The 13,134-nt window shown below is 35.9% G+C and overlaps 1 protein-coding gene across 1 annotated transcript in view; it reads right to left on the bottom strand.

The window, feature by feature from the left end:
• LOC108739930 (homeobox protein DBX1-A) overlaps positions 1–12,372 on the bottom strand; it is a 46,069-nt gene extending 33,697 nt beyond the window's left edge. The window contains exons 1-2 of the mRNA XM_025979087.1: positions 12,030–12,372; positions 11,877–11,999 (exon numbers count right to left, since the gene is read on the bottom strand). Of these exons, the coding sequence (XP_025834872.1) occupies positions 11,877–11,999; positions 12,030–12,372 (466 nt within the window). The remainder of the gene's footprint in view (positions 1–11,876; positions 12,000–12,029) is intronic.
• Positions 12,373–13,134: the final 762 nt, after the last annotated feature.

Here is a 13,134-nt window from a genome sequence, read left to right as displayed (position 1 = left end):
ATTTGTTAAAATTTTAATTTCAATATCTGTCTTAAATACATAATTTCATTTATACTTTAAACCAGCCATGACGACCTTCAGTCATTTATCTAATGTTCAATAGTTATCCTGTTGTGCAGTTGATATAAAAGATTGTAAAGATATCAACAAACTTTAAAGATCAGCCTACTATATCTTTAAGGTTTCTATATGATTATGAAACGTGATGGAGATTTGTGATTAGATTTGAAAAACTTTATTACTCCATATGCTTTAATCTAAGGAAAATTATGTTTTTTTTGTTTATCTTTTCTACTCTAAGTAACAAATGAATAGCACAAACTGAAGAAATTGGCACGTAATCTACGACACAAAATAGCTTGAGAACCACTGCGTCATAGGAAACAGCAGATAATACTTGATCAAATCCCTGAACCAACCGTAATATAATCAAATAAAACTTTTATGAACAGATACCTCTATTCTTAAATAAATCCAAAAGCAAGAAATAACCGTAGAAATATATTTACGTAAGTATAGGATATGCAAAATAATAGATTTTTTTAAAAATAAATCACGAAAGTAGTGAAGTTTACTATAAATTAATATTTTTGACATAAAATATTAGTCCGAATAATTAAAAACATCACATTAAGGTCTTAAAAGATATTAAAGTTCATTACTCTGGTGACCACAAGTTCTTCAAATTCCGTACATAACTAACTTCATGATTATATATTATTTAAACTTATAGTGCATAACCAAGCAATGCATGAGGAGGAACCAACTCAACCTCGAAAGTCTAAATCTGTGGGCAAAGGAATGATGGTGGTTTTCTTAAATAAGCAGAGTGTACTGTAAAATCGGTTATCCTCACAGGACAAAAGCGTATTACAAATTCATGGTACACTAAAACATGTCTGGCTCAGTTACTTGAGGAACTGTCGAATGGTAGACCAACTTCTAGACTTAGTTCCTGATTCTTGCAACCAGACAAAGCACTTGCTCATAGAGCTGGTGCTACCATGGACTATTTGGCTGCTGCGGCATCCTCCCCACAGCTCCTATGACTTTGGCTTATTTTTCTGCATCAAAACTAACATGAAGGAGCAGTTTATATGCGCGTTCGAAGAAAAATTACAGTTAATTCCTAAACAAAAGTGGAAGGACTGGATTAATGATTGGTTTAAGCGTATGATACAATGTACTAATATTCAAAGACTTTACCTTGAAAAAATAAAATTAGTTTTGATTACACGACAATAATTATTGAACACCCTTTGTATTATTTGACCAGGCGTGAAAAATGAAAACCAACTTTCCGCGGGTACAGAATGTAAACGCCGAAAAATTGCACCATTGCCTACCTCCGGATCTGCGCCTGCCTAATATGATTACTTAGTTTTAATCGAAATAGGTCGTTTCAAGACCGCAATCTCCGCCACTGTGTCGGAAGGACCGCACCATCATCACCACCGCCACGAGAAACGGGAGAATAATAATATTTTCGGCCATCTCCGGAGTCAATTTATTCCGGGGTTTAGCATTCGTAACGTGCCGTTTGAATTAATACGTGTAAATGCGCCACATGTTTTTTCGACAGGCCCGGAAAAGATTCCGGCGGCTGGAGCCGTGATACCGGGAAAATGTGCCCTACGGGATCGGCCGTAAGAGCGACCGAAGCCGACGCTGAAGGGAAGCTAAGTGCCGCGCCAGATGACGCCGACGCCTGAAACAACCCCCTTGACGCTGTGTTGCTGTGTACCCGCGCCCGTACCCTACCCGCACCCTCAACACTGGTGCAGCCTCGTCTTGGATACGAATCGACTGAGATGATCAAAGAATTTTCAGTTGGAGGATCACATATTTACCTCTACATATCTACTATTAATCTATGTATAAATCTTCACGATGCGGGTTTTAATACAGCATTCAATATGAATGAGAATGATTCAAAAATAGTTAATACTTTAAACGGAGAATGAATATTTTTAGGGTTCCGTACTCGAAGAGTACAATGGCACCCTATTGTAATGGCAACGCTGTCAATCCGTCCGTCACGTCATGTTAGTCCGTTCTATACATTCTGTTTCGAACGGTACTGTCTCTTTTTCCGGCGCTACGTCTTAGTATCCACGAGAAAAGCTTCGCGACGCAAAACTGTCCCGTTTTTATTTAAGGGTTAACAGTATATAATTTGTATTTGATTTTAATGCAATAACGAAAACTGAATATATTTAACGGAGAATTTTAATAAGCCTTATAGATGTAAAGATCCAAAGGACAGATGAACGTGTTTTAGAAGATATAGATGTATCCGATAAAGGAACAGAAATGTTCAATGAATTTTCAGTAAAGTCTAACTCTAAGTACGTCTCAAGAAATAACAGATCTTGGAAGTAATCAAGTGTTTCAACCGAATAACGTTGGGTGAAAATAAATATTAAAAAAACCTAACAAAAATTTCATTCACAACTACATTAATACAAATATGAACATCAGAAAAATATAGAAACTATTAGCTTTTCCTGCTTTTGGATTCATAATTTGATTGTATAAGTACTTTTTTAAATGAACGTTCTCAATCATATGGAACCAGTTTTTCTATGTGGTCCACTATCCTGTGATCAAAATGTTGAATTTCTAACTTATTTAGACTTTATTAGCTTCGACACTGGGCGTTCTGGAAAAGAAAAGATTAAAGCGTTCGAAATGTGGTGTTACAGGCTAATCATGAGGATACCGTGGATAGAGAAAGTTAAAAATGAAGAGGTATTGGAAAGAATAGGAGAACAGAGGATTGAAATCAGTAGGAAAAAGGCGAGATAAGTTGGTAGTACCCTTCTCAGGCATTAAGGTCTAGTCAAAGACATATTAGAGGCAGAAGCGAGAGTTAAGGGGGAGTAGAGGTAGACCTAGATTGGATTACTGATAGATAAGATGTATTAGAAAGAACAGGAGAACAGAGAATTCTACGGAAATCAATAAGAAATTGGCGAGATAGGTTGGTAGAACATCTTCTCAGCCATGACGAGGTAGTCAGAGACATGTTATAAGCAGAAACGAGAGTTAAGAGGAATAGAGATGGACTTAGATTAGATTACTGTTCGGAAATAATTAACGATGTGGGTTGTTCTAGTTTTAGGGAAATGCGAAGATTAACTCAAGATAGGAAAGAGTGGAGGTGCATGTCCAACCAGTCTTAGGACTGACGACCTTATGATGATGATGATTAGCTTTAACAAGATTTGGTTTCTTTACTGTACGTATATTTATAATGAAGACTGAAGCTAAGACTATACCCACGAAGCTTGATGGGTAAAGTGTGAAGCATAATTTAGATAATATACACGTTTCGTAAAATTGTGAATGAAGTGAAAGATCTTTCTAAACAATTCAAAGACAGAGCAATGTTGTAGCCAAATTGGCCCCCTAAACCCAGACTTACGGACGTATGCTTTAACCCCTAAAAATTGGAAATGAGCAATTTTCACTAATATAGTAGAATATAATGAATTATATGTTGCGTTACTTCACCTAAATAACGACTTCATAATAGGGTTGGTACATTTAGTTCAAAGACTTTTGGTTTTATGGTTCAGTGACTCGTAGGTATATACGAACTAAAATTTCACGCTTTGCTTTATGTTAGGTATTTCACACCGTCTCGTCCGCGTTGGTAGGTGCCACAGTAGATCAACAACGAGTGTAAGACACATTGCTGGATAATTCGCAGAGGGCGCGCACTCCGTGGGCGTTAGAGTGTGTGACGTGAAAGTTGAACAGCCCGAAGCTGAAGAATTTCACACCCGCTGGGCTCCAAGTCAACACCACATTTATCTCGACATTTAATAAATTTTAGTGTGACGACGAAAGCACTCTCTTATTCTCAACTTCCTCTGTTCTATTGTAGGAATCGCATTTGTAAATAATTGGTCTCGAACCTTTCGTGAATTTAATCAGTGTGTATGATTGAAAAGTTATGTCTTTTCCAAACATTCATATACAGAGGGTTACTCCAGAGTTTCACTAATGGACATACTTAATACTTATATGCACTCATAGTTCGATAACTGCTTCGCTTTCCAGATGTCTAGTTCAGTAATTTTTTAATGCTCTTGTACTTCAAGGAGAAATAGAACGGTTCTTCCTCCAGTTTACAAACAAATTATAAGTCAAATTTTAAATTAAATGTGACACAAAAAAATTAAATCAAACTTATTGTTAATTTCAGTATTATAGCGGACTGTTGTGATCGTTCTCCACTCAGAAACCACAACATTTTATCTTCTAACAGCTCTAATGCTTGTTCTAAACAAACATGACTAATCGCTTTTCAACGATTATCTGATCGTTAATAAGGGATATGATGCAGCCAAGAAAATTATGATCAAAGAATGAAGGGTCGCCTCTCACAAAATCAAAATAGTAAAAAGCGATTACAATTCTTCAACCCAGCAAGCTACAGCTACATCAGAATTGATGATGCTAACAAAATCATTACTACCAAAGAATGATACAATCAACTACTACCTCAAAATGCAGTAAGTAGCTAGTGAAATTTTTTTTTTCATCTCAGCAAGATAAAGCAAGATCGAGAATGATGTTGTGTCGGACAATTGTATATATTTTTTGTAGATATTTCTTAAGCATTCTTTTCCATTATTTTACTTCAAATTCAATTTCTTATCTTGTAAATACTTTGGTTTCCTTTCAATCTAAACTGTATCGTTCTCCCAATCACTTTTACCCAGAATTCCAACTTCAACCATACCTGCATGCGCTCCCATACTAATATCTGGTTTTACCCTTAATTGCTTTTTCTTGAACTCTATACTGCTTAACTCTACGTATTCCTACAAACTAGTGTCTTCACCCTCTCTCTCACTACTTTTCCTTCTAGAACCTTCTATCAAATCTACTAATAACCCTGTCCTATAAATACTCTCAAAAATTCTTATCTTTACACAGTCTACCGTCTACCGTCTACTGCTACCATTTGTAAGTGTTCCTGCTTTTATCTTCACTGTTTTATTGTTGTTGTCTTTGTTATTATTATTGTTGTATTATCTTGTTCTCGTTTGTATGTTTCATTCCTTGTGCCTTTTTGTTACTTGTGTTTTCGTTGTTATTGTTATAAATTTTTATTTGTTAATGTTAGTGTTTTTTTGGTATTTGATTAGTATTAACACTAAAAGACACTAAAATGTAACCAATAAAATCGTAACCAAAGAATGATATGGTCGGGCACTACAAAATCAAAAGCTATAAATAAGTTATTAAAGAGAAATATCAATTTGTCAATCCAGCAAGTCAAGGCAACATGAAAACTTGATGTAGGTAGCTACCAAATTCAAGATGTGTTAACGAAGTCAAAATTAATATAATTCATCTATATATGGTAAGATCATTATGCAGTTAGGTAATTTACGATAGAATAAGTATTTGAACTAATTTCATCAACATCAACACTCCACGTTCAATTTTTGGCTTGATCTCACTGCTGTCTTGTAATAGTTAAATTGCTCCCAGCCCGAGTGAAAAAGGAATTATACATTCACAAAACTTTTTTTTGGGTGTTTCATTCCCACCAGCCAGTAATGCTGGTGGGCGGGAAGTCCCTCCGGACTATGCCGGAAGGTAGGGCGGAAGGCCCTCTTCAGCTTGCTTTCAGGAATCGTGGGAATGGGTGGGTGGTGGTTCGGGCGAGAAAGATGAGACGGACGAAATGAAGACAGAAGAGAATGAAAGATTATCTGTGGAATATTACTACCTCAGCATTTGCCTAAGTGATCCAAGGAAACCACAGAAAAATTTGGACCAAGGCAGTCGGACCCGGAATCGAACCGGCGTCCTACCGAATGCTAAGCAATGGTCTAGACCTTCACAGTGAAGTGACTATCGTCTTTATTTGAATAAAAATTTAATAAGTAATGATGCTTTTGCGCCCAAAAGTAAACCGAACTAATACCACAGTTTCATATATGTAGTGTACAAAATGTGATTTTTCAGAAATAAATTACCTGAATTTCTGGGGGAGGCTGGAGTTACATAGCCTTCTCCCTAGATTCGTCACTGAGAACTGATATAACTAGTATAGCATCGTCCCACTGAAAGTTTCCCGAAGAACTAAGACCTGAATAAGCCACATAAAATTCAATTTAATGTAAAGGTTTTGCCTCATGTGTTCATCGATTATACAAAAGCATTGTATATCATGAGTTCTTGCCACCAGATCGTATTGTCAATAAGTAGTATTACGTGGATGATCTATGCCGTTTGCATGAAGCAACCCAAAAAAAACGTTCGGATTTGTAGTGATGTAGTGAAACAATTGGCGCCACAATAATGTACCTGCTCACGATTCACTGCTTCTTTGTGAATTTCTGATCAAAACAATATCCTTATTATGTTTGAAGCACCCGTAGCTTCTACTCCTCTGTGACTTCTTCCTATTCCTGAAACGGAGCGAATTATGCCACAGGACTAGTAGCCCAGGCACATTAGACTTTTGGGTAAAAAAGTTTGGACTAGACCTAATTTTTGCATGTAAATTAGTGAAAACTCCGTACATAAGTAATAAACTTGTGTGCACGCTCACAAGTGTGAGGAATTTCGTTTATAAACGTTTTCGTTATTGTTCTATAATTTTTATTCTAATGTTTTAATCCAAAAAATTATATGAGAACGTTACTTAAAATCACTTTTTCAATAAGGGTAAGGGGGTCCGATTTTTCACATTCACTTCAATAAATGAAGATTTATCGGGAAAATCGATTTCTTTGGAATATTGGAAAAACGCTTGCACAAGTTTACTATATTTTTCGTTTGAAGTGAATTTATATCGATAAACAAATCTATCAGATTTTATTCCTGCGACTGGTTCCTAAACATCGCAACAACGATATATGCCTACATTACTGAAGTCTTAAAAGAAAAATAATACTTACATTTGCTCATTTTCATTTACAATGGCTGATTCAGCACCGCGTCTAGCTTACAGATATTATTTTAAACGATTTGCCACAACATAAAAAAGAATAATCCCCTATCTATCTACCTAACACGCTGGAATAACATCCCATTATTTTTGTATCTATTTACGGTGTGCAACAAACCGATGTATTGTGTTTCGACAATGGACTTTTTTTACCGATCAACAACAACGAGAGGAGACCCCATGTGTTTACAGCGCGGATTAGCCCATCGGCCTATATACACCCCTATTAAGATACCGCTGAATTCATGTGCGTTAGCAAGACTGTTCTTTTTTCGAGCAATAAAAATGACAATCGTGCGTTTTGTTCGACGTGTTTTTCTAAGCCGTCTAAGCCGTCTTCTTTGGTGGTTCGAAGGGCGTACATATATTTCAAGAAGTTTATAAACGACCGTGGCCAAATACAAATGCCCCTGGCAGGGGTAAACAGATTATTAGATCCAAAATAACAAATGAAATACGCTGATTTTTATTGCATCAGAAGATTGCGACAGTGAAGAAACAACAAAACATTCTTTGTGAAAAAAAAACTATTTCTATAATATCATTTATTTATATTTGTAAATGAACGTGTTTCGCCACATTGTGGCTTCTTCAAAAGTTAGAAAAGTTGACCATAAAACCTGTGAAATTATGTGTATTAATTTTATAATGAAGTAGGTTTTACCCGCGGCTTCGCTCGCATTGATGTCCTAAATACATGTCACAGATTGTCGAAAATACATAGAATAATTCAATAAATAGTCTTGGCCAGGATCATCAGGATAAAACTAAAGTTAATTTGTTGATTAAACATACATTTTGTGTATAATATGCCAGTTAACAACCTATTTTATCTAGGTGAAAAGAAATATTTTTTGATCCCTCGGAAACAATATTATTTTTCTGGATTAAAGGTACCCTATATCCTTTTTTGTACCCCTGACAAAATGTGTACAAAATTTTGTGATGATCAATTGAGTAGTTGAAGCGTGAAATTGTAACAAAGAAACAAACACATTCACATTTATAAAATATTAATTAGGATTTCCATCAAGTAAAGTCAAATTCAATAAATTAATCAATGCACAAGCGGAACTTACACATTATAATGAATAAGAGTGCCTGTTTAGTTTTAGTCAAGGGAGTCGCCAGCCCATGGATCTGGGGAGACCAGACAAGCTATTTGTAAAATTTTAATCCTTTGCTATATGAAAACCCTTTCTAAATTAAAACATTAACTTCTTGGGTTATTCCTTGGGAATTTTTCAATTTTTCCACTGGGGCAGCTTTCCAAAGTGGCCTGCCACCTATATTGATCCTAAGTAATTGACTCCGAACTGCGAGGAGTCCTTATCAGCCTGTCAGTCATTACAAAAATTCGAATGTATAAATGGGGGTTGGTGAGAGTCCTAATTAATTGGGTCGTTACCAGAACTTTGACTTTCCCTAAGTGAAATTAAATTAAAATAAAACACGTAACAGGTATTTATATGAATTATGTTTTGAAACTACAAATGTTTAGAGCATAAATGTTTATAAAACATGATAAAGATGTGGTCCTAAACTTGATGAACTTTATGCTTTCCTCAAAATATCTTTGCACTTGTAGTCATGTAGAAGCGTACTTCTTTTATGTATTTTGGTGTTTTAAACTCTGTATTTAAAGGTCTGCATTTTCGAATGAAAACTAACATGTATTACAAGTATAATAGGTAAATGATACTAAACATACTTAACACCAGCACAAAGTATATCTACGATCACTATCAAATGTACTGCACGCCAACACAACATAGGACCACGACTACCTTGCTTTTTGGCACAATTTGTAACAATGGATTACTGGTATGGATGTACCTACATATTTTCTTCTTCTTATGTTTATTAAATCTTTATTACAGTAGAACCTGGTTATATGGTCACCCTAGGGATCGACGATATTTTGACGATATAATCGAGTATCTTGTTATTAACAGAAGTTTACACAATACAAACTTGACACGACACAAACATTTTGCACCAACTATATGCGGTACCTACTTACGGCAATAAATTATAAAAAAGTAAATTGAGGGTGGGCAACTTTTCATTTGCTGAACCAAGCGAAAGTACCGGGAATAATGCGACCGCTTCAAGGATTTGTAGCCATAAAAATATGGCACTGTATCCCAGTTTGTTGTCTCTATTACAGAGACTTCCAGCGTTGGCTTGAATGACTCCGTTCAATTTGACTGCAATTGAAGTACGATGTTATTTAAGATTCTGACCAAAAGTTATACCAAGTTTTTGATTACAGATCAAAGTAGCACAATATTTTCAACCTTTTTAATGTATAATAAGTAGGATATTTAATCAATTATTCCATCAGGAAAAAAATTTTCAATACGGAGGTTACTGCAACGTAGAGAAGTAAATATTAGGAAGAGATTCAGACGGGGAGGCACATTGTCATCGCTACCTTTTAATCTATACATCGAAGACGCGATCAACATCAATAAAGACAGTACAACTATAGGGATAGACATACACGGGCAAAAGATTAGTATGCTTAGATGACATAGCAGTATCAGCATCTAGCAAGGAGAAGTAAGAGATAGCTTTAAATAAAATGGAAGCGGTACTGACAAAACAGTATTGTATGAAAATAAATAAAAGTAAAACAAAAATGCTGGTATGCAAAGGAAGGAAAAGTAGGGAAAGAGTGAATATAAAGGTAGGCGACGAAAAATTAGTAAAAGTGGAGATGAGTCAGGATGAAAGGAGTAGTAGGGATAAAACGCAGAGGATAGCGCAGGGTCGAGTCGCCTTCAATAAAAATAAGTCACTTCTATGCTCGCGAACGGTTAATTTAGCAATTCGAAAAAGGTTGTTAATGGTGTATGTTTGGAACACGGTGCTTTGCGGGTGCGAAATATGGACAGTGACGCAGCGGAAAAAAAAAAGGTTACAAGCGTTCGAAATATGGTGTTACAGGCGAATGATGAGGATAGCGTGGATAGAGAAGGTTAGAAATGAAGAGGTATTAGAAAGAGTAAGAGAACAGAGGACTCTATGGAAGTCAATAAGAAAAAGACGAGATAGGTCCATAGGACACCTTCTCAGGCATGAAGGTCTAATCAGAAACATATTAGAGGCACAAACGGAAGTTAGGAGGGGTAGAGGTAGACCTAGATTATATTGCTGTTCGCAAATAGTTAGGGATATGGGTTGTTTTAGTTTTAGGGAAATGGGAAGATTAGCTCAGGATAGGAAAGAGGGAGGTGCATGTCCAACCAGTCTTAGGACTGACAACTTTATGATGATGATGATGACGTTACTGGGTCTAAATGGGAACTTGCAGTGGTGGCCCTTACCGTGATCCTTACAACTATCTCCAAGATGATCTGAAAAATGTACTTGACTTATAAATGACCTTGGAGATAGTTATCAAGAACACGGCAGAGGCCGTCATTGCTCGCTCATCTTTAGATCAAATAGCCTCTGTATTAAGCATTTCTACCTATCTACTGAGCTGAAGATATGATATAATCGATTGAATGTCTCACCATCAGTTATGCATTATCTAGGTAGGCTTAAGATCGTAAGTTACTTTGATCCGTAGCTCAGAGACTTTATTCTTTGACTTAACAAACGCAACAACTTTTAATTAGAAAGTCATTAAGAAAATTATAGCCCAATTTAACCGGATTCGATTTTCCATTGGCATTGTGCGGGGCCCTTCGCAAGACTATTGCCGTTGTAACTGATATGACTATAACCAAGGTCCTCTGTAGTTTCTATATTGATATTTAATGAATTAACCGAAGAACGTTTTTATTTGTTTGATGCTTAAGTTCATAAGGTAAGATACGGTAGGAAAGATCATTTTGTATCCTCTCTACTGTAGTGTCAGTGGTGTGCTTAGGTACAGCACATTTAGTGTGAATATTTTCGGATTTTACGATGACGTATGACGTATGATCGTAGGCGTGACTTCTGCTGGTATTAAATTTATTTATTAATATCGAGTCCCGGATCACTAATTACTCCTAATAGTAATTTCAATTAATAAGGAGGCGAGCATTTGTATTTAATTTTCTTATTTTTAGCTAACATTTAGGTTCTGCTTTTTCTTCCTTCAAAGTAAACAAGAAATTGGTCAATTTCTGCACAAACTTTGAATTTCTTATTTCATGCTAACCTACGCGATTATTACAGTAAAATTTAGGATTCCCGGGTTTGTCTGTTGCCGATCTATCTCTCAATCGTTCAGATTATCTGATGATCTTCTTCAGATACTAATTAACACACACAGCATCGTGTAAGTTACTAATAGAAATACAAATAGAAAACGGAAAAAGCAGATCTAGAAAATTTAAATGACATACAAGAATACGTATATTTTTTCTTTTAATTTCTCAGCTTATAATAGTTACCTTAACTAAAAAGTAGCAAAGGATTTGTGGTAAAATAACTTAATTGACCACCAGATATCTAACTGATTAAGTTCCGAAGATTACAACGTCCACCCCAGGACCTACATCTCATTAATGTTTATCTCAATTAAATTTGGTTTACAATGATTGATTAGCCAAATGATTATTATTCTTACGACATAGTAAGTCCACCAACTACTTTTCTAATTTTAAATATAGTAAGTAAATGCCTATAATTTTGAACTGAAATATTTCTTAAACTATAAACAAAAATAAATGCAAAACTGTTTTTATAACAGGAAAACATTCATGCATGGTTCTACTAATATGTTTCGTTCTATATTCACGAATTCTGTATTTTTCTACTTCTAGGATACTTATTCTAATAGTTTTATTAATGCAGATAAGTTGCAGGTATAGATTCTTAAATATTTCACTAATTGTACATTTCAAAAATTACCGTCGCAGAATCATGTGGTACAAAAAATTATAGAACAACTTACTAGTGGGTAGATTCCTGCGGGTATCATCCTTCCCAAGAATGGCACTAACGCTGAATTTAAGTACTGGTTTACTGTCCTTAAGTATCTGATCACTTTGAAGCCGGCATTGGAAAAAATTACAGTCTAGCCTGCCACAATTCGAACAACACTTACTGTTAAAACAGTTATTGAAATCTAAAACTTTGTCTTTACGTTCATTTGGCGAGAGTCGATCAATTTCACCTTCACTACGATTACTGTCTGTGGGACTCGACGGCATCTTGTAGTTTTCTTGGAAGAACCTTAGGTTCTCCTGCGTCAGCTTCTCAGCCGTTTTCTGGAGTTCCAGGGCTGCGTTTTCCTCAATTTTTATCTCGAGGTTTTCAGGCGATAATCTACCGTGATGTCCCAATAAGTTTTCCATTAAAAAGGGAGACGAATTATTGTTAAGACTCTTCAACATTTTGTCTTTCGTTTGGAGAAACTGAAACATATCTGGCGGTACGTTTTGCATCATCTTCTATGTTTGTACGACGTCGGTTGTATAATGTGTCACTTTCTTAAAGTGGATTGTCATGGGTTTCTAATTCTTCATTAAAAGTATCTTCGGAAAATGTCTAAAAGCGATTAATTAAGTTCTCTCGACGAGATTCTTCAAGTGACGTAAAATCCGTTATGCATATTCTTATTGCTAATTATAGTCACTTCACTTTTCTGGAAAAACGTTTTCCGCAACAAGATTTGTTTTTTAAAATGCACTGAATTTTAAACCACCACGGGTGCAATGCATGCGCAACGAAAAGATCCAAAGAATCGGAATGAAAAACCATAAATGGATTTAAAAGTTGTTTCAAACGAGTCGTCGGGGTATAAATATAGTTGAATGCGCAGAAGTGTGTACATAACTGAATCTTTCGGAGAACACCCCTAGCAGGCAGTTAGGGGTGGGACTCGGCGGCAAGGGGTGGTCCTTCTTATATACAACTACATTTCATTGTCCTACGCGACACCCTCCTCGCGCCCCGTTCGCAACGTTTTAGTATTATACGAAGCAGTTTCACAACACTGGCAATGAATGTATGGGATCATTTGCATTGTACGATAGCAGCAAAGTGACTTTGTGATAAGTTACAGGAAGCCGTTTAACTAACAGATCGAAACTACTACATCAGAACGCATGCCGATTTGCGTCCTGTCTAACTGTTACATTGCCCTCTGACAATTGCAACCTCACAATATCCTACCTACTAATGATTATTTTGCACATGAAACGTTAAGC

The sequence above is a fragment of the Agrilus planipennis genome, unplaced genomic scaffold (assembly GCF_000699045.2).
Source record: "Agrilus planipennis isolate EAB-ADULT unplaced genomic scaffold, Apla_2.0 scaffold26, whole genome shotgun sequence".
In the NCBI taxonomy this organism is placed as follows: domain Eukaryota; kingdom Metazoa; phylum Arthropoda; class Insecta; order Coleoptera; family Buprestidae; genus Agrilus; species Agrilus planipennis.
This window is presented reverse-complemented; position numbering and strand designations above follow the sequence as displayed.